The 20,944-nt window shown below is 31.8% G+C and overlaps 2 protein-coding genes and 2 long non-coding RNA genes across 4 annotated transcripts; all 4 read right to left on the bottom strand.

Annotated features, from left to right (window-relative positions):
* Positions 1-4,405: 4,405 nt before the first annotated feature.
* On the bottom strand, positions 4,406-6,571 carry LOC109147551 (replication protein A 70 kDa DNA-binding subunit B-like). Its single transcript, XM_019295150.1, has 8 exons — positions 6,425-6,571; positions 5,746-6,022; positions 5,565-5,661; positions 5,332-5,462; positions 5,169-5,247; positions 4,944-5,076; positions 4,696-4,856; positions 4,406-4,580 (listed from the first exon to the last, which is right to left on the bottom strand). Exons 1-8 carry the CDS (start codon positions 6,569-6,571, stop codon positions 4,406-4,408), a joined length of 1,200 nt encoding a protein of 399 aa, XP_019150695.1.
* A 2,323-nt stretch (positions 6,572-8,894) lies between these two features.
* On the bottom strand, positions 8,895-12,977 carry LOC109147549. The gene has a single exon (XM_019295149.1). It carries the CDS (start codon positions 12,975-12,977, stop codon positions 8,895-8,897), a length of 4,083 nt encoding a protein of 1,360 aa, XP_019150694.1.
* Positions 12,978-13,352: 375 nt separating this feature from the next.
* LOC109147566 lies at positions 13,353-14,269 on the bottom strand. The gene is made up of 3 exons (XR_002048677.1): positions 14,097-14,269; positions 13,903-14,001; positions 13,353-13,572 (listed from the first exon to the last, which is right to left on the bottom strand). It is a non-coding gene; the product is annotated as an uncharacterized LOC109147566 (long non-coding RNA).
* Positions 14,270-18,897: 4,628 nt separating this feature from the next.
* Positions 18,898-19,573, bottom strand: LOC109147565. The gene is made up of 3 exons (XR_002048676.1): positions 19,436-19,573; positions 19,081-19,224; positions 18,898-18,962 (listed from the first exon to the last, which is right to left on the bottom strand). It is a non-coding gene; the product is annotated as an uncharacterized LOC109147565 (long non-coding RNA).
* Positions 19,574-20,944: the final 1,371 nt, after the last annotated feature.

Below are 20,944 nucleotides of genomic sequence, written 5' to 3'. Positions count from 1 at the left end.
AAACATTTTCAATGTGGAATCAAATGATCCCACATCATTTACAAAGGGAAGCCACCTTTGTCTTCTTCCTTTTTTTTTTTTTTTTTTAATTTTAAATTTATTTTGTATATAGTTTTGTTTGGATTATTAAATTTGTTGTTATTGTTATTATTATTATTATTATTATTATTGTTATTGTTATTGTTATTATTTTAATTTTATTTTTATTTTTTTATTATTACATTATTACATAGGATTTTTATTATACTTGAACAATAATATTATCAATTATATTATTATATTATAGAATATAATACCATACATAATATTACTAATTATGCAATATTACCAATTAATAGATTTTTTTTTAATTTCCATTAGACATTTACTTACCAAATAAGCTTTACTACAAAAGTTTGGGCGGGAAAATGAAATTGGATGATTTTGTTTTTTTTTTTTTGAAAAGGGATGATTTTGTTTTTATATAATAATAATAATAATAATAATAATAATAATAATAATAATAATATATAATATATAATATATATAGATTAATTATTACCCTAATACTTAATTTATAATTCTGATTTTAAAATTCTTATTATTATTATTAACATTAACATTTGATTAGTTTTATAAAAAAAAATGTAAATTCTAAAATTTGTATGAATAAATTTAAACTCTAATCCGACGCATTTCATTATATGATTGTATAATTCATTTTATATACACATAATATTTATTAAAATGAAAATAGGAAAATTCTATAATATAATTTCATTAATTATAATTTATATTGATAGATTTATAATTAAAAAATTACGTTTAAAAATTTAAAAAGTTTGCATTTAAATTTTGCATGATTATTATAGTGCATAAGTGTATGTATGATTAGAAATATTCATGTTTTGTTAATTTAATAATTTTATTTCTTTAATTATATTTCATATTTTATTAATTGTAATTTAACTAAATTGTCACAAATATTTCTAGGGAAGAAATCTTATATTTCTCAATTTCTTTAATTATATTAATTATAATTACCAAATATTGTGACAATTACCATAATAATTTCATTAATTATATTACTTATATTAATTATAATATTTGTAATAATCTCTTCCAAAATTTAAATACATTACCATAATAATCACACAAAATAATGAAAGAAAAATTATTAAAATAATTATCTTTAATAAAAATAAGGAAATTATATTAAAAATTAATTATATATTAAGATAAGTATAATTTTTTCATGCCAATATATTATACATTAAGTATAAAAATATATATGTATATAAATTACCATAATAATTACACCGAAAAAGGTAACAATATATAATTATTAGGTAATAATATTAATAATTAATTATTAAGGTAAGTATAACTTATTTTGTACTAATAATATTATCCATTATATATATATATATATATATATATATATATATATATATATATATATATATATATATATATATATATATACTTTTAATTTTATATTGATAACCATAGTCTATGTATATACTTTAAGAAAATATTCATTATTAAAGATTAAAGATGAGATATAATTTAAAAAGTAAGTTATTTATTAGATTACCTAATATAATTGTCTTACTAATTGATTCAATGCTACTATGTATAATTCATATATTTGAAAACCTTTTAAATCGAAATATCCATTAATTGCCTTAATAATTAAAATAATTGTTAGTCAATCAATATTCAATAGTACTAAAAGTATTATTTGAATTTTTATACATAAGATATAATATTATTAAATCGAAATAATTAAATAAAAATAATGTGTCCATATTACAAAAAATTTTATAATAGTAATTTTTATTGCATAATAGAATTTGGCAATTATTAAACATTGTTTATGGTAATTATTGTATGACTTTTAATACTAAAATTATTAGGTAGAATTTTTATAATTAAGGTATAATATTCTTAAGGTAAAATATTGCTTATATATGGTTTACCCGTATTAACCATCACTATATTAAATTAATAAATAATTCTTTTAATATAATATATTATTAAATCTAAACATATGATTAATATTTATTCAATATTATTACGGAAGTATTACAATTATAAATTTTACTCCGTATTGAATTTTAAATGGCTTAGCATATCGAAGCAAACATGGTAAGTCAATAACATTATTTTACATTAGTAAAGTGATTTCATATCAAGGAATGTCAAATGAAGAATAAAATCAAAATAATACTCTATTGAAAAAAAAAAAAAAAAAAAGCCACAGTACTTAATCATTTTTTTCCTAAAAAAAAAAAAAATTTAATGGCAAGAAAAATGTCTTGAAGGGAAAGACAAACTACTCTCTTATTACAAAAAATGTACACTTTAAAAACGGAGAAATTGAATCGAAACAAAGTCCAATGCTTTGATATATTGACAACTAAAAAATGATTTTAATTTCATTTTGGTTTTTATTGTATTCTTAGTATGGTTCCCTCTATAAGTCTATATATATTTACATATACACATAATTCGTCCCTCGATCACAAAAATTTATCATCTTGATGAGCAAGGAACTCTTTTGCTTCCCGATCAATCTTTCTAGATCTGTATCTTCTCCACAAACAAAAAAAAAAAGACAAAAAAATATATATATCAACATTTTTTCTTATGAACCACTTTTGTTGTTTAAAAACCATAAAATACAAAAAAAAATAAAAACAAAACAAAACCCAAAAAGAAAAAAAAAAATAAAAGAAACTAAGATGATGAAAACCTCACCAATGTAAATCTCGTATCAACCTCAACTGTGGAAGATCACATGATGATTAGAAGTCTATTGCTTCCCGGTCAATCTTTCTAGATCCGTATAGTATCTTCTCCACAAAAATAGACCAAAAAAAAAAAGAATATATCAACATTTTTTCTTACGAACCACTTTTGTTGTTTAAAAATCAAAAAATACAAAAAAATAAAAACAAAACAAAACCCAAAAAGAAGAAAAAATAAAAGAAACTAAGATAATGAAAACCTCACCAGTGCAAATCACGTATCAACCTCAACTGTGGAAGATCACAGGATGATTAGAAGTCTATTGCTTCCCGATCAATCTTTCTAGATCCGTATCTTCTCTACAAAAATAGACAAAAAAAAAGAAAAGAATATATCAACATTTTTTCTTACAAACCACTTTTGTTGTTTAAAAATCAGAAAATACAAAAGAATAAAAACAAAACAAAACCCAAAAAGAAGAAAAAATTAAAGAAACTAAGATAATGAAAACCTCACCCGTGCAAATCACGTATCAACCTCAAGTGTGGAAGATCACAGGATGATTAGCAAAAATCAATAAAATAATTAACCTTAGTTGGGGTTGTGTATGGTCATATAAGGTGTATTTATACACAATGGATGAGATCAAAAGGGTTTAGTATTGAAATTATAAAATGGTAAGAGATCTCAAGAAAGGTAAAATCTTTAATATTATTAAAATGCCATATTTGTCTAAATATTTGATATTACAAAAATGCCTCTAAGTTTTGGGGGGAAAATTTGGCTAGGAGGATTTTACTTTTATATATATATAGAATATAGATATACTGTACGCATATCACATATTGTAGGATTAGGGTTATATAATATATTTATAAAAAAAATGTGATATATATATATATATATATATATATATATATATATATATATATATATATATATATGCTGTAGTGATGATGATGAAGATTCTACTATATATATATTTATAAATAAATTGGAATTGCGCTGCTGTACGAAACAAATATAAGTATACTAGTTTTGACACGCGCTTTGCGCGATTAGACCAATGCCCAATGTGTATTTATAAATTAGTAGTCCGTATTTCTTAATTGGTTAAAGTATTCATATAATATAATAATGAGAGAGAGAGAGAGAAAATGCGAAATTAATAAAAGATATTGAAATAGTGTTGGTGATTATATATTGTAATAAAAAAAAAAATTCGAAATAGCTAAATTAGAATAAAAGTAAAAACAAATAAACCACTAACTAAAGAAGAAATTCGAAATAGCTAAATTAGAATAAAAGTAAAAACAAATAAACCACTAACTAAAGCTGACTATCAATAATGAAAAGAGTAGTAATTTGAACACAGTGAATTAATTTTTCTTAGTGCGTGTTTGGTGAGGCTCGGAATTGTCTTCTTCTTCTCCATCTTTAGTGAAGTTGAGTTTCCTTTTTGCTGGTTGTGTGTTTATTGCATCTTGTTTACTTGTGGTAGCGAATGACAATGAATCGTGCAATGATGTTATGGTATATGATACCATGCTTTTGCCTTGTTGTGTGTAGGATTGAGACCTCAATTGTATTATATATTCTTCATCTTGTAAGCGGTTATTGATATGTTGAAATCGTAGTTGTTGACCCTACAAGATGTTTATGTAGTTAGGCATTATGTTAGTTTACTGTAAAACATGAGTGGTTGTGGGTGGTAAAGGAGAAATACCTGTTGTTCCAATTGCATAATTTGTTTGCTCGTTGAGAGTAATAGTTGTTCAGCACATTTTCCAAACACAGATGCAACAAGGCCTCCACTTCCATCAGTAATTTCCACATCTAGTTTACACCTATTATGTGTTTTGAGAGTAGCAGTGTTGTGTTATGTTTGTGTAATGATTAAATTGATATTGACCTCCTTCTAACAAAAAAATAAATAAAATGACTTTAAAAATTGTTACTAACCTTGGTGTTCCCACTGCATTCATTTCACCACAATGCATGCAATGAAATAGTTTGTCACTTTCTGCGTAAACCTTTTTCATACAATGACTACATCCAATGTACCATGTGTTTTTTATTTGAGGCTTAAAGCTAATTTTCCCTTTTATCCAAACAGGTTTACTCTGCAAGTTATCATGAGTAAAAGGATTAATGTTAATGTTAAAGTATAAAATATTGAATTAGTGTGTAAAACAATTTTTTATATATACCGGATCAATTGATTGAGGGACACTATCAATTGTAGAAATTTCTGCAGTTTCTGGATTTGCAAGTTTTATGGCAGCGTCATTGTAGTCTCGACAGCGTTTTAATGCATCAAGTGTAGCACGATGCTTTGTTCCCCTAAAAATACATTAAAAAGAAATCAATTTTTAAAATAATGTGTGTGCGTGGGTGTGTATATTGAATAACTTATCAACAAATTTAAAACATACCATTCTTTTAAACGTTCTGCTCGTGGTACTTCTGGGTGTAAAAGTATTGTTGAATTTGTTCTTGTAGTCAAAGAAATTCCTGGTGTAGTGGATAGTATATTAGATATGGTAATGTATAAATGGTGCAGTTTTGAAACGATGTTAGTAAATAATTTGATTTTACCTTTGAAGTGAACAACTGCAATATATTCTGCTGATATTACCGGGTAGTTTCCAGCTTCAATTTCTCGAGTGATTAGGGAACCCTCTTTGTCAGCGTATTCTCCCCACATGGTTAGTATAATTGGCTTCAAACTGCATTTTTTAAATAAAGAAAAAATGGTACTACGTAAAAAAATTGATGTGGTTGATAGCAATTTATTTAATATAAGAATAGTAATAGAATAGGGTTCTTACTTTTCATCAACAACAATAAAGTCATTGATCTTTTGTTTTCCATTCATTGTTGAGATGAATTCTTTTGCAAGTTTGTCAATGACAATACCTACAATTGCTATCATAGGGGATGACAAGAAATAATTACTCAAATATGATTACAATAGATATTGGTAAGATGTTGTAATAAAGATTAACTTACAAATTTCTTGTGACTTTTTCATGCATTCATAGAATTCTGAGAATGGTGTGTATGATTGTTCAATGGTAGGCAATGGTGTGTCAGCATTATCACTTGTTTGGATACTGGTCTGAGCATTTAAAATCCATGTATACTTGTATTTATTGTCAAGTACTCTATAGTTCGTCTGGGCAGGTTTGACAATGGCACTTGAAATTATGTACCACTTGTTGGTCTTTAAAGTGCTATCATAGATTTCAATGTCATTATCAAACACTATTGATTGAACCCGAGTTCCCTGTATATAGATATAGCATTTACAATGATGTTGGTGGTGAATGAAAGCACCTTGATTTGAGTGTAAATAAAGAACTATACATGTCTAATAATCTAATAAATATAAATTTAAAAATGACAAATAATAATAATAATAATAATAATAATAATAATAATATTATTATTATTATTATTATTATTATTATTATTATTATTTAAAAAATAATTATAATCACGCAGCATATAAAAAGCATTCACTAAATTCATGCCCATAATAATATTATGTACTCATAACAATACACGAAAAAACGTTTTAATAATAATAATAATAATAATAATAATAATAATAATAATAATAATAATAATAATGATGATGATGATGATGATGATGATGAAAGGGGGAAATTTTGTATTATGTACTTACAGTTTCATCCTCGAGGATGATGAGCATATACTTTTTGTCAGGCGATTTAATAGCATTCCTTGGTTCGTTTTTCTTAATGACACGAACTTTACAACTCCATCTCACAGTTTGTGTGTCAATATCAATTAAGTTTAGTGCATTTGCCATGACTAATATTTTTCTGTCATTGAAAATATGTGCATAAAGATTGTAAAGAAATAATATAATGAGAAGCATAACATAAATTGAAAAATCATAGATTAGGGATTGGAATTGAAATAATATAAGGAGTAAGAAGAAGTATTATATTATTTATATATATTAATTAATTATGTAGTAGTGGTAGGAGAGTTATTATATTCATACCTGTAGAATGTCTCTTGAATAGTGTGTTGCAAAAGAAGTTAGGTATTGTGTCTGTTGAATACCAGGGGTTAATATAGTGTTGTTCTGGGTAGATTAAGGGTGTAGTTAGGAATCTATAAAGATTTGTATTATAGAAATCCTATTAATTAAGTCATCAATATTCTAATTTGAAATTAGGAATCTATTAAGATTTGTATTCTATATTCTAATTTAAAATTACAATTGTATATAGATGGTAATAATGACATGACAAGTATATATATATTACATATAGTGATGATGACATATTTAGTAAATAAGAAAGTATCGTAATATGGAAATAAATTACTATTTGTGTATTGATTAATTTTTTTACGAAATAATTATGTAAAATATAGAAGATTAGTTAAGAAAATTATGATTTAACAAGGAGCCACTGCAATCATTGTGTTTTCATTTGATACGTGCAGCCTAACTAATATTTTAATATAAGTATTTAAAGTATATCAATGCAAGATTATATTAGAGTTGATGATGCATAGATACCGATACCATATTTGATCGATATTGAACTTGGCCTAGCAAACTACGCGTAAAAATAAATCTTATTGGTGATTGAATCGGGTTCGTGTGTGTTTAGTATTTTTTATATAAATCATATAATTTTTTAGTTTATTTATTAATAAACACTTAATCTTTTTGACAATGTAAAACTTTCCTACAAATATTATGTGCACAAAGAACATACCCATTTTTTGCGATTAACATTTAGCAGACAAAATGAAGCCACTTTTAGGGAATACAACTCCTAGCAATTAGAGAAAGAAAAGGAAAGGAAACAAAAAGTATAGATTTTTTTTTTGTGAACTAATCAGTGTGTCCAGTAGAGAGAGGGAGTATTACTCCAAATAGACAAAGAAACGGAAAGAAAACAAAAATTATAGACTTTGTTTTTATGAACTAATCAGTGTGTCCAGTAGAGAGAGGGAGTATTTACTCCAAACACAGATATGAATCATAAGAAATCTACAAATATGTATGATATCCTCATATCTACCCATTGAAAATACAATATTCTCTCAAAACATTATAGTAAAAGTGAATATTTAACATGTTTTTCTGCACAAGCATAAACCAGCCAGATATTTCAATTTCTAGCACCTCCTTTGAAAGTTCAACTTCTAAATGCAAAGTGTGAATAAACAGGCAAAACGAAGAGGGAACAGAATCAGCACTACAGCCACAATGGGTAATTGATCATGCCCAATGCGAAGAAAGCATGCCGTTTACGGACCAAGATGTAGGCATTAGATAGTAAAACCAGATCCACCATTTCGGAATGTGCTGCAAGATTACAAACATATATAAAATGATCATTTTGAATAATGTCAGCGAGTTTCTTATAATGTAATGTAAACTGGAGATCTTGAGGTGTGTTATTGAAAGTGAAACTTACCGGTTCGGGGACGTCAACACCAAATACACAGCACTTTTCTTCTCAGATTCAACCTACCTTCCATCCTTTTACAATTCTGAAATAGAAAGTGGATGAGTGATCTAAGCAAAACGATACAATATCATTTCAATTAAAATTAGAAAATTAAAAAAAGATTCCAGACTCCAGAACCCTTTATCAAGTGCCTTGTTTACTTTCAAATAGGAGCCAGATGCAATTTACTCCAGTATGAAAGGAAGAAATTCAATGAATATAGCATGCATGATTTTTTTTATGCAGTTTCACTTATAGCATCATTTTTAATTTTATCAACACATTCTTGAAAGAAATGAGAGTTTGATGTTATTTTCATGTAAACAATCCATTAGCAACAGTGCCGCCATATAGGGAGGATAAACAAATATAAATAATTAGAGCATAAAGGGAAAAGGTGAAGAAGGTTACTTGATAATCTAGCTGCTGAGAGTTGTGTTTTTGTATCTCTTGGAGAGAACAACCGTAATCATTAATTCCTTATATTGATACCGGATCAATGTCAATATAAGTTGGACAAATCGAGCATCTGAATGCGTAGAGTAGTAATCTGTATAAACACAATATATTAAAATCAAAATGTATTCACTAAAGCATGTTGTGTTTTATAAAATGAATATATTTTGCACAGAAAGTGTAAAAAATAACCTAGTTAGATCAAAGAAGTGATCCACAAGCTTCATTTAGAATTTCTTGATAGACAATGTTATCAGTTAGGTCTGTAGTAGTTGTATCGCGATGAGTATTGCAAAGTAACATTTTTACACAATCTGCTTTCTTTGCTCTTGATAATGCAACATATAATTGTCCATGTGAAAACACCGGTTGTCTCAAGTAAATCCCCACAAAATCAAATGTTTGTCCTTGTGCCTTATTTATTGTCATGGCAAAACAAACTTTGATTGGAAATTGGTGACGTTTAAATGGAAGTGAACAATTTTCATCCTTTGAAGCTTCAAGTGGTATTCTTGGTATGAAAACATGTTTGCCAATGTGTTCCCCAGAAGCAATGAAACAACGTATAACATGATCACGGAAGTCATCACATATTAACCGGGTACCATTACAAAGTCCTTCTGCAGGATTAATATTCCTCAGCAAAATTACTGGGCAATTCTTTTTTACAATCAACTTGTGAGGAGGTAACCCAGGTACTGAGATAGTATGCAAGTAGTCAACAAAATCATTTTTGCAAGTGGAATCAAGCAACTCATCATAACTTATATAGCATTTTTCGTCTCCAGGAAATCTATCAATTAAGGAGTTGTTAATTTCATCCACGAATTCATTCTTCGGTGTCAATATACCTCGCTTCATGAGTGGATAAGGATCGCGGGTGAAGTTCATTAAATCTGGGAAAACTATGTCAATTAATGAATTGAAAGACTGTAATTCATCTGTAGATGGGACAAGGAATGTTCTTGGAATTTGAATTGAATTGCCAACCACATATTTTTCTGTTCCATTTCCCACGCGCATTAAGTATTCACAAAAAGATGGGTCTTCTTTAGCCCGCATGTTTTCTGTCAAAACCAATCTCTCAACGATTGGCCAAATTTTATGTGATTTAACCAAACTTGCTTCTATAAAATCCTGTCTGCTTCCAGATCGTATCACAGGTAATGTTTGGCGAAAATCACCTCCAAATACTACAACTTTGCCACCAAAGATTGTGTCATTGTTTGTTATATCTCGCAAAGTTGTTTCGACATTTTCTATGTCTCTACGGTTGGCCATAGTTGCTTCATCCCATAAAATCAACTTGCACTCTCTAAGCAGTGAGGCTTCGGCACTTTGTTTCCCAATATTGCATACAAATTTATCATCTCCATTGATGGGTATTTTAAATCGAGAATGTGCTGTTCGGCCTCCGGGTAAAAGAGATGCAGCTACCCCAGATGTTGCAGTTGCAAGTGCAATGTCTTGGTTTGCTCTCACACGGGCTAAAAGGCACCTGTATAGAAATGTTTTACCAGTTCCCCCTGGGCCATCAACAAAGAAAACCCCTCCTGAATTTGAGTAAACTCTAGAAATTATGGTGTCAAAGGCAACTCGCTGAGATTGGTTCAACTTTGTTATAGCAAGTAAATCTGTTTCATTAGGAAGCAAATTTTTTTCTGCTTGTATTTCTTTGTGTATTCTTTGTTCTTTTGAAAGACCAATATGATAAGAAACTAAACCAAAGTCATTTATATTCTTCCCCAAAGATTCAAGTATATCACTTATCATATGGAGACACTTATTTTCAGCATCAATTATACTGTTACATGATGAAATTATGTCTTCACAAAGATGTTCCTTGTATTTCGTCCACAAATCATAGGGAGAAGGAATGTTACAAAAAATCAATAGGGTTGCAAATAACCTACGAAAACTTGTAGGCATTTGCCAACACATGGCTTCCTGCAAACATTGATCTATCACTTGATCACTCTGCAACAACCCTAATTTCTCTGCAACTTCTCTGAAAGTTGTAGCCATAGATTCACCAACCATTTTTAAGTGTTCATATGATTTTGGAGCCCTGACATTCATCAACAACATTCTCAAATAATATCTCTCTCCTTCAATGGGATTAACACTCACCAATCGACCTATAACCTCTCTTTTTTTCCTTGGATACCATTGTTTATCTCTGTTTACCCAAACAAAGAACTCGGGGAATTCTAGATACAATAAATTCAATCTCTTAGCTGTCTCATCAGTCATATTCATGAAGAAAAATTCTGTTAACATTGTCTTTGAGCTAAATTGATTATCCACAAGGTGAATCAAATCTTGTTTGTTGTCAAATCTCATGTACTGGTAGTTCTCCAAATGGACCTGCAAGTCCACTACTGCTGGTTTTATTTCGGCAAGGCTAAAACCATATATTCTCCATGCAGCTTCAGGAGGTGACACCCATCTTGCATTCTGGTATTCTTTTATTTCATCAAAATCAATGACTTCTTCTCCGGAAGACACACTAAATGCAACTCTATCATGGCCTTTATATATATACTTGTATATGTACTTGACACACTTAATACTTGCACAGACTTCAACATTGATATGACAATCGAATTTAGATAACAAATATGCGTTATATGGTATGACCCATTTGTTGTCCAGTTGGTGGCCACGGACGGTGACAAAGCGTGAATTGTTCCGTCGCTTATAAGTAGGATATGAGTTCTCTCCCATAACTGTTGCATCCGAATAGCCCTTCGGATATTTGTTTTTACAAAGTCTAGCACCAGACTTTTCAACCATACATGGATTTTCAGGATTCATTGAACCACATGGTCCATGTATCATGTGTTTTGCTACTAAAGAGTGCAAAGAAGAGTTGTGAACAGCGTCAGGTATTTCTGCACTAACAATTGCATCAACATCCAAACCTGATTTGAATTTGTGATTTTTTCCCAAAATTAATAAGAAATGAGCATGTGGTAGCCCACGCTTTTGGAATTCAATCACATAAGTGTATGCTATCACCACTCCAAAAACTTTTTTCTTTATGAGGTCAACTTTCAATTCTTCCAACTTAGCACGAAACACTCTGGAAATCAAATCAGGCCTATTTTGTGGTTCATCGCAAAACTCAAGCGAATTTTTTATCTCAGGCCAATTTGGGTTACAAGTTATCGTTAAAAAAATATCTGGCTTACCATATCGCTGCACTAATGTCATAGCATTCATGTATCTTTTACGCATATCCCGTGGGCCTCCAATGAAAGAAACGGGTAAAATTACTCTACGTCCGACATTAGATGCATTTGTTTCCCCGCATGCAATGCTATCCACTAATCCTTGCATGTTTTCTGTTCGAACATCACGTTGTTGTGCTCGAAAATAATCCAATCTTTGTGTCTCAATTTTGATATACGTGTCAACAATGAATTGTTGAAAGAGTCTTCCTGAATGTAGGAGCATAGACTTATCATTTGGTCGAATTTGGAAACGATAAGCATAATATTCTCTGCATGAAACTGTGTTCTGCTTGCTCTTACCAACAATATTTTCATTTTCTTTGTCTAACAAAGCTTCTATTGAAGGAAATTGTCCAGGTTGAAGAATACCTTGACAAATCGAGGTACGATTTGTATAAGATTTAGGTACCTTAGATATACCCTCATGCCAACCACTTTCTCCGTGGGGAAACAATAGGGGATATTGCAAGGGATCATAACAACCATAATAGTATTTGACAGAATGTGAACGGCCAGTTTTTGCAAAAACTTTAATATCACGACTGTTTTCTCCGCTACCATCTTGTTCTTCTACCCAAATTGCTGCAACTTGAGAAGAGGTAGGCATGTTGTAAACACGTTGATCTAAAGTTGCATTTGAGCGAATTACAATATTACAATCTTCAATACTTGATATATCCTTAAGATTTCTGAAGAACTGTGGATACGGATTGCTTCCAAGTACATCAATCAGGTTTTCAACAACACTTGCCTCCATTCGTTCTGCCCCTTTGATTCTATTTTCAACCTCATGCTCAGTATCAAAGAAATATAGTTGCAAGTTTTTAGGAGGTTGATTTTCAGGCACCAGATCATTGATAAAATGATACATTTGTCCTTGGACCTTAAATGTATAGATTCCTTTATTCCTCCTGGATAAATTTTTGTCATAGTTGTGGATTCCTAGTGAAGTAAATGCAAATGTGTTGTTGTATGTTCGAACACATGCTTGAAAATGACGTGACACTTCATCTTTCTCACAGAAGTATTGCTTCAATAGCGGAGGCATTTCATTAGACACCAAAACCACTTGGCCAGAGGAGCAACAAAATCCAGGTGGTTCATATTGGAATCGCTTTGCTTTACAATAGGTACAAGGAGAACAATCTTTTAGCATAAAAGACTGGTCGAGATTAGAAGAAAGAGTATTGTTGTGTTGCAAACATTCTTGAGAAGTTTGTCTGAGTACTACTTCTGAAGGACCTTTATTTATTTTGAAATATCATATAATATTTTTTTAAATTGCATAAGCAAGTGATGTATAATCAATCAAATGCATGCATGTAAACAAGTTAGTTCTAATGTCCATAAGTTAAAGAATTGAATTCAAAGTAAGACAAATATGACAATTAAAAAGCATACCAGCATAGACGTCGTGAGTTAGTGTAGATTTAGCTGCATTACTTTTGACGCGACGCTTTTCGTTAATATCATCTAGCATTTTTCGTTTCTTAGCAGGATCCATTGTTGCGTAAGCATTTCGGCGTCTCAAGTTCCTCTCTGCCCGTCGACTCTCATTACAAGCATACTGCTCGCTTTGTTTACTATTCCGAGCATCACGACTGGATTCAGGGACTTCAGAATCGCGAGACTTCATAACATAGCTATTTAAAAACAATAAATTCAAACTCATGAATGAGAATACAATTGTGAATTCTGATCTTTCTACATTAAATTAAAGGTAAATCTGAAGATATGTTTTTAATTTGGACCAATTAGTTATATCTATGATTTATTTCTTGTAGTGTAGTCTATATACATTGAAAAAAGTAGTATCTTGTTCAAAGATATTCACATCACAAGTAGATAGGGCAATTGTTACATGTATACTACACATCTACTACAGTTCACCTAATCTCGCAATCGAAGGATGATTGTTAAGGCAATAAGGTGAAGACAAATAAAGGCTAAGATATCCTGGAATAATTGCATACCTCAGGTTTATGGCTTTGAAATTCTGTCTTGTACCGGAACTCTGGGTGCCGACTAACAGGATAGTCTGTCCTCTCTAACTCTCTTCGACTTCCAACAAGCTTTAAAATTTATTTGTCGGAGAAACAAAGCAGTGAGTAAATCACTCAATTTAAAATAAATAAATAAATAATCTGCTCAAATTTTTCAAACGTACCTCCTTTGTATCACTCCTTTCAAATAATACCACTCTAACCCCACGGTCACCAGTAGCAAGATGGTCGCCAGTTTTATCAAACTCAATGTCAGAAATTATATCAACTGCAAATCAATAAAGAGCAAACATATTAGGATTTCCCATTAAATGAAGTTGCTAGAAATATAAATGCAGGAACATAATTAATGATTTTAAAACATTATCAGAAACAGAAAAATATTATAATACTGTAGATTATGTGAGATTAAAAAATTAGATTTGATGATATGTTGAAATAGCCTACATTGATGAAATTCAATTGTTTTAAAACAGAATGTAATTTCCATAATCTGAGTAGTGTTTATCCCCAACTTAAGTTACATAAAATTGTAAAACCTCAACTTTGGAACTTTTTGAGAAAGGAGTTTGCCTATTATCACAACATACAATGCAAACTACTGTTATGGCTTTACATGCACTTCTGGTTTTCCTTTCTGCTCATCATACCATGTTAAACTCATTGTTGACACAAGCCACAATATAACACATATAAAACTGAGGAAAGCATCGCTGTTAAGGCCAGCTAAAACAAACAGAATTAGAGAATATATGATTAGGAGCATCCGAGGGTGGTTAGAATTCAAGTAATAAAAGCACCACATATTGGAAGAAAATCATGTTATCGTCTAAAGAAGAGAGGCAAAACACACTTAAGAATTAGCACAAGAAGAAACCAGAAACTACACAGTATTAACCTTTATCCTTGAGCACAATGTAGAGCAACATTCCAACAATCTATAAGTAGGGGATGATCAATGGAGCATGTTAAATTTAAAAAAGTGAACTACCACAACACTAATTTATTAATCTGAAGCATAAATAATTTAGTTAATGTTAACTCAAGTGTTATACAGCTATTATTGAATCTTAGTGTTAATGTTGACACAGTGATCACAATTCACAATGTTTCGAAACTAAGATTGTGAACAATAACCTTAGAATTAGTACTACATATTCCATGAACCTAGGGTGAATTAGTTATATGACCCTTCATAAATAATTCACAAGTCAGATGGGCATTTACTTCACTGATGAACATTACAATCATAAACATTGATCATAGTTATGATGTACGTTAATCACAATTCACAATCATAAACAAATGCAATTACTTTTTGTTCCGACACTGGAAGGACCAGAGAATCTGCTACCGGAGATCGCTTCTTCGAACTGCCTAATTTCTTTGATGTGCTTCTCTGGATTGTCCGCCGCAGATCGTTTCTTCGAACTGCTACCGGATGCCTAATTTCTGTGCTTCTCTGGATTGTCCTCAATCCCCTCTCGTAATTGCCTTTCCTTCGAACTGCTACCAGATGCCTAATTTCTGTGCTTCTCTGCCTCAATCCCCTCTCGTAATTGCCTCTCAATTTGACATTAATTTCAAGTTTGCCACCGCATAGCTTTGTTGACGGAATCGTTAAGTCGGACGGTGTTTTTTTGTTTAAATTATAACAACTTAAAGGTTATATTAGGATTTGCAATTGGCATTAAGGTTAGATTAGGTTCTGCGGTTAGCAATGTACTACTACAAAAGCTCAAAGTACAACTTGGAGGAGCATCTGGTGTACCGACATTTTTTTTATTCCAGTTAAGGGTTTAACAAGATTCGCTCTTATTAAAATTGTAGATTAACATATGTATTTACTAGGGTTTGGAATATAAGACGTACTATAGGTATAAGTTAGGATTAGGGGAAACATTATGTTAGGAAAATATTTTATGTATATAAGGATTACAAAACCATAAGGCTTAATAATAATATAGGTTTAGGATAATATTAGGTCAGACTTGGAGCTCGAGTAATAAAAAAAATTAGAAAAATACAGTGTCCAAAAATATGGGGTATCACAAGGAGGAGCAGGAAGAAGAAAGCGAGCCCAGCCAATCTGAACCTGCACAAGGAAGGGGAAACACAGAGGACCGAGACGAGAGGTCCACCAATGAGCGCATCATCGCGCAGCTCATGAGGCAGAATCAGATCATGGATGAGGGATTCTCTTCCTTGATTCTCGTGACGAGCTCATTGGACAGGAGGGTGGCGGCAATCGAGACCATGTTGGGCACGTGTGGAGCTTCAAGCTCGGGAGCGGGAAACCAAGGTACACTCGAAATCTCAGACCCTACTTACCACCGACCTAATCAACCCCCACCCCATACTCGTTAAATGACAAATTTGAGCCACATTTCCTTAATTAGGAGACCAAATTGCATGACATCTAGGAGCGAGGGGAGTGATCTGTGTCTGAGCTTCGGGGACGAAGCTCCTTGTAAGGGGGGGGGGGGGGGGGGGGGAGGGGGGGGAAGGGTGTAACACCCCGTGTTACGGCCTTTAATCCTGGACTAATTATTTAATTAATTCCGTTAATAATAGTTTAAAAATTTGGTTAGGATTCTCTTTAATTAATTAGTGTGGTCCACTATGGATCGTGGACTCGAGTCTTAAGCCTATTAGGAATAAAGAGAGTAGACCTTTTACTAGTCAGATTCTAACTAGGAACCCTAGACCTATAAACCTGTTAGGAATAGAACATAGGTCTTCAATATGCAAACTCTGATTAGGATTCCTAACTCTATAAATAGGAGATTGGAAAGCAATTAGAACCCTTACCACCCATAATTGTATTACACGAAATTATTCCACTGCTGGAAATCAGCAGATTTCCGACCACCTGAAAGTGGTCGGAAATGGCCTTAATTAGGTCGGAAACACTTGTTCCGACCTCTTTTCCGACCAATTTGGGTATCCGGAAAAATCCCCCTAGCTATTTCCAACCACCGGAGAAGTAGTCGCAAATAGCGACCACTTTTCTAACACCGTCGGTAAAAATGACTAGGAGAATACTCGGGCGGGTCCAATTTTCCGACCACCTGTGGTCGGAAAACTGGATGTAGTCAATAAAAAAATTCATTTCACTACAGAAGATTCCTCAGTAGTGAAATGAATATATATATATTGTTGCAAGCTGGTAAGATATTTGCTTAAAAATATATAGACATTTCATACATTTGAAAAGAATCCATTCATGAATATACACTTGAAAATTTAACACAAGTCAATCTAGAAAGAAAAGACAAAAGCTATGATACACGGATGCAATTCTTACAGCTTCTTCATCAATGTCATCTTCATCCTCCGGACTTAAGTGGACTAAAACAGTAACATCAGTTGCACTTGGTCTACAAAAACCATCAATCAGCTAATCAGCACAAAAAGAAATTGAAAAATGTAAAGACAAACAATATGTCGCATATCAGTAGAAAAAAAATTTACCCTATGGCTTTCTCTAGAATAGGAGAGCAGTAACCATGTGAGGAGGCTGCAAAGAGTAACAGTGAAATGTTGCATCACATTTCTTGCATAATATGAATAAGACCAAATCAAGCATACACACACTGGGATAAAGGGCAAAAATATTAAAGTGGGCATTAAGATCATCAATTAGCAAACAACATAAAGTGTTTGGATGATATTAAGTCACCCGTTCTTAGATATATTTTTCCCCTTTTTCTGCCCCCGCTAAAAAAACAAAAAATGCAATGATTATGTCTTAAAACAATGTCTGTGTGTGCACGCCTGTGCACATATGAACATTCACCTCTCAAATTCCACACGGGGGGGGGGGGGGGGGGGTGCAGGTGGCATGTCCATGAACTCCAATGAAACAGATCTGCAAAAGAAAAATGAATTAGAACCACGCAGTGCAGAAGGTTGAACAAGCCAGACTATCAGATCCTTGAGGCCAATGAACTAACCTCTATGTTGCGCCCAACTTTTTAAGGAGTTACGATGATACTTCTTATCACAAGTTTTGCAAGACAACATCTTCCTTGCTATTTCACTTCCTTCATTGTCACCACGAAAGCATAGCCTACAGGTTACTTTGATATTTGATTGGCCTTGTTCATCTCCAGCAGTCTCTTTCAAAGAGTCCTGCGCGTTGAGAAAGTATAATAGTTCAAAATAAGGCCGATATACAGATTAAGTAATTCACACGTGGCAAACTACTGATCTAGGCTTAGCAAAAGATGATATGTGCATACACAAAAAGGCTTTAAACTTTTAAAGAATGCATTAACCTTAACATATAGTTCCTAGAAATGAATCTATAGTAGCACTTGGTGATTAGAAATAAATTGGCAAAACCGAACAGAATAATAGAGGAAATTTGTCAAAAACAAAGTACTTGAAACAAACAAAAATTCAAGAACAGTGCTCTAAATTGGCCTCATGAAATGTAAGAGAATGTGAAATAATAATATGATTTCTAAACATTATAGCTATAAGTTACTGCATGACGGCTGCAAGAATTGTAGACAGACACTTCGGATGACATGTATGTTTGATGGATTCGATGAAAATAAGCTAAGGTTAACTTAATCTGAGGAAATTAATTAATTACCTTTCCAAGATGGGTTTGTCTGAAGTGTGCAAAGAAGTTATACCTCCAGTAGCTCCAAGAGCAAAGAAAAAGAACATTCCAGCAAGGAGTTTGCTATGCAAGTCTTTGGCTTTTGCTCTTTCCTCCTACACATTCATTGTACACCAATTTGAATGAATACTATATATGTACCACTATTTTTTGTCATGGTAAAATATGTCACTATCTTAGAAACGATTTCATAAGCTGCTTCGATATGATATTCGTATACCCAATTTAGAAACAGGCCGGAACTATAAATATAAACAGACATACATTCAAGAACCCATCCAGTTATGAATACAAAAGATAGATTGCATAGTTGTTACCACATCATTAGAAACCGGATTATGAATCCCAGCCTTCCCAGGTAAGTTCGATAACCACCCATGGCAAAGAGCACAACAACCTATAAAGTGGAACAACAACAATAACAGCATTTAGGGAATACTAAATAAATAAATGACAGTAGATGCAATCTTAATTGGATCAATGGAATGGAATTTCCTTCAAACAGACAAGTGTACCATGTTGCCGGGATGGCCCCAGTGCACGAGCCAGTCAGGAAGGTTCCATGATTTAACGAGCTCAACGAACGGTCCAAACACAGACCTCATAGCTCCAACTGAATTCAAATCATCAGTTTCATTGTGCGGAATCACACAAGTGCCCTAAAATGATACCAACAAGAGAAAAAGTTCTATAATAATAATGATACCAACATGGAAAACATTTAACTATCATTTCTTGTTTACTAAAAAAGGGAAGCAGAAAAGGTATTTCATGTCAAGCAAACTCTCATATTTTCTTTCTAGACCAATGGACCATCCAATAGAACTCACCTCAATAACAACAAAGCATTGATGCATTACTAAAACTGACCTTACAAACTTCTCTTGCCGGTGATTCATATCTTCAGTTCATCCACTAAAATGTCCATATACAAGATCAATTTCAAAACTCATTTATATTAAAGAAATTCTTCACATAAACACCTTGCACTAGAGCAAGAAACAGGCAACTAAGTCAAACTAACTAAATAGTATCAGTATTATATTAAATAGAAGTAGAGAGGGGAAGGGTTTGTTTATCAATTATCCATGCACTACAGAAAGAATAATAATATTCTATAAGTATATGTTAATAATAAAGGCGTTTTTTATTCGAAAGAGGAAAGACAATTGCTGGTGTGGTTGTGCTTGAATTGTGATTCTAGAGCTTGGGGCTTATATCTACAACACCTTGGAGACTAGAAAATCTGATTAAATTTCTTAAATTATTTTCATTGCAAACTAAATCACTACAAAATGTGCATGTAATGCTACTTCTAATCACATTCTACTAATAAAAACCTGCATATTCTGACTCTAGCATATGGATGGTTTTCTCTCTCATTTTTTTTGTTAAAAAACATTGCTTCACTTGCATCAGCTTTAACTAGTGATAAACGAACTTGAATAAGAGGATAAATCTTGGTGTGGCAAATAAAGAAGACCATGCCCCGGGACCAAAATGTTTTTGTACTAATAAACGAAAAAATCTAGTGTGGATGCGTAAAGTCGTCAAAGGAAAAAAAAATGTTAACAATAAACATATGCGTGCAATAATACTACTATAGATGAACTAGCAACATAATTAGATGAACAAGCTTCTGAGAATCCAGAGTTGGAGTTTGACCAAATTTCAGTTAGTGCAGAGGAGACTACAGTGTTCATATGTTAAAAATAATGTCTGTCATTACTGGAGTAGCCATGGGGAAGTTAGGTGCAGCATGTTCCACAGATTAGGAGGAGGTCAGACATTATTCCTACCCATGATGTTCTCAATTTTGTTTTGGGTTGGGGAAAATGATGGAGATAGGTGGGAAAGCGAAAGAAACACTCACAAGAATTTTGATGCTTTCCACTTTCCAAATATGCTGCTAGAGGTTTAGTGTATGTCAGACATTGTAAGACTGCATTGAGAAAACAAGTATTTCCAAGATTTTCTAAGCCAGCGCGCTGAAACATGAATACAAAAAACAAAAGGATTCATTCAAATAATCTGTAAAATCTCTACAGTCAGATCTTGAAAGGAAAAAAAGAACATAAGATTGTAGCTCAAAATATTTTATAAGATCATAAAGAATTAAGTGGCAGAAATTTTGAAGACTAAAATCCTCTATTTGGCTAGCCACTGAAAGAAATTCTCAATCAATAGAGAATTTCTAACCCCACACCGCAATGGTGGTGATTGCTTTAAAAAACAAATAACTAAAACTCTTCCACATACAGCAGTTGAGTATATTATAATAACTATCAACTACTGCTCTTCCTAATCTTTCATAATCACTAATGTTCCCATGATTGCATCATAGATTTTTCACATCACTTTGAAAACATTAGGATTCTA

Source organism: Ipomoea nil, unplaced genomic scaffold (genome assembly GCF_001879475.1).
Source record: "Ipomoea nil cultivar Tokyo-kokei standard unplaced genomic scaffold, Asagao_1.1 scaffold2014, whole genome shotgun sequence".
NCBI classification, from domain to species: Eukaryota; Viridiplantae; Streptophyta; class Magnoliopsida; order Solanales; family Convolvulaceae; genus Ipomoea; species Ipomoea nil.
This window is presented reverse-complemented; position numbering and strand designations above follow the sequence as displayed.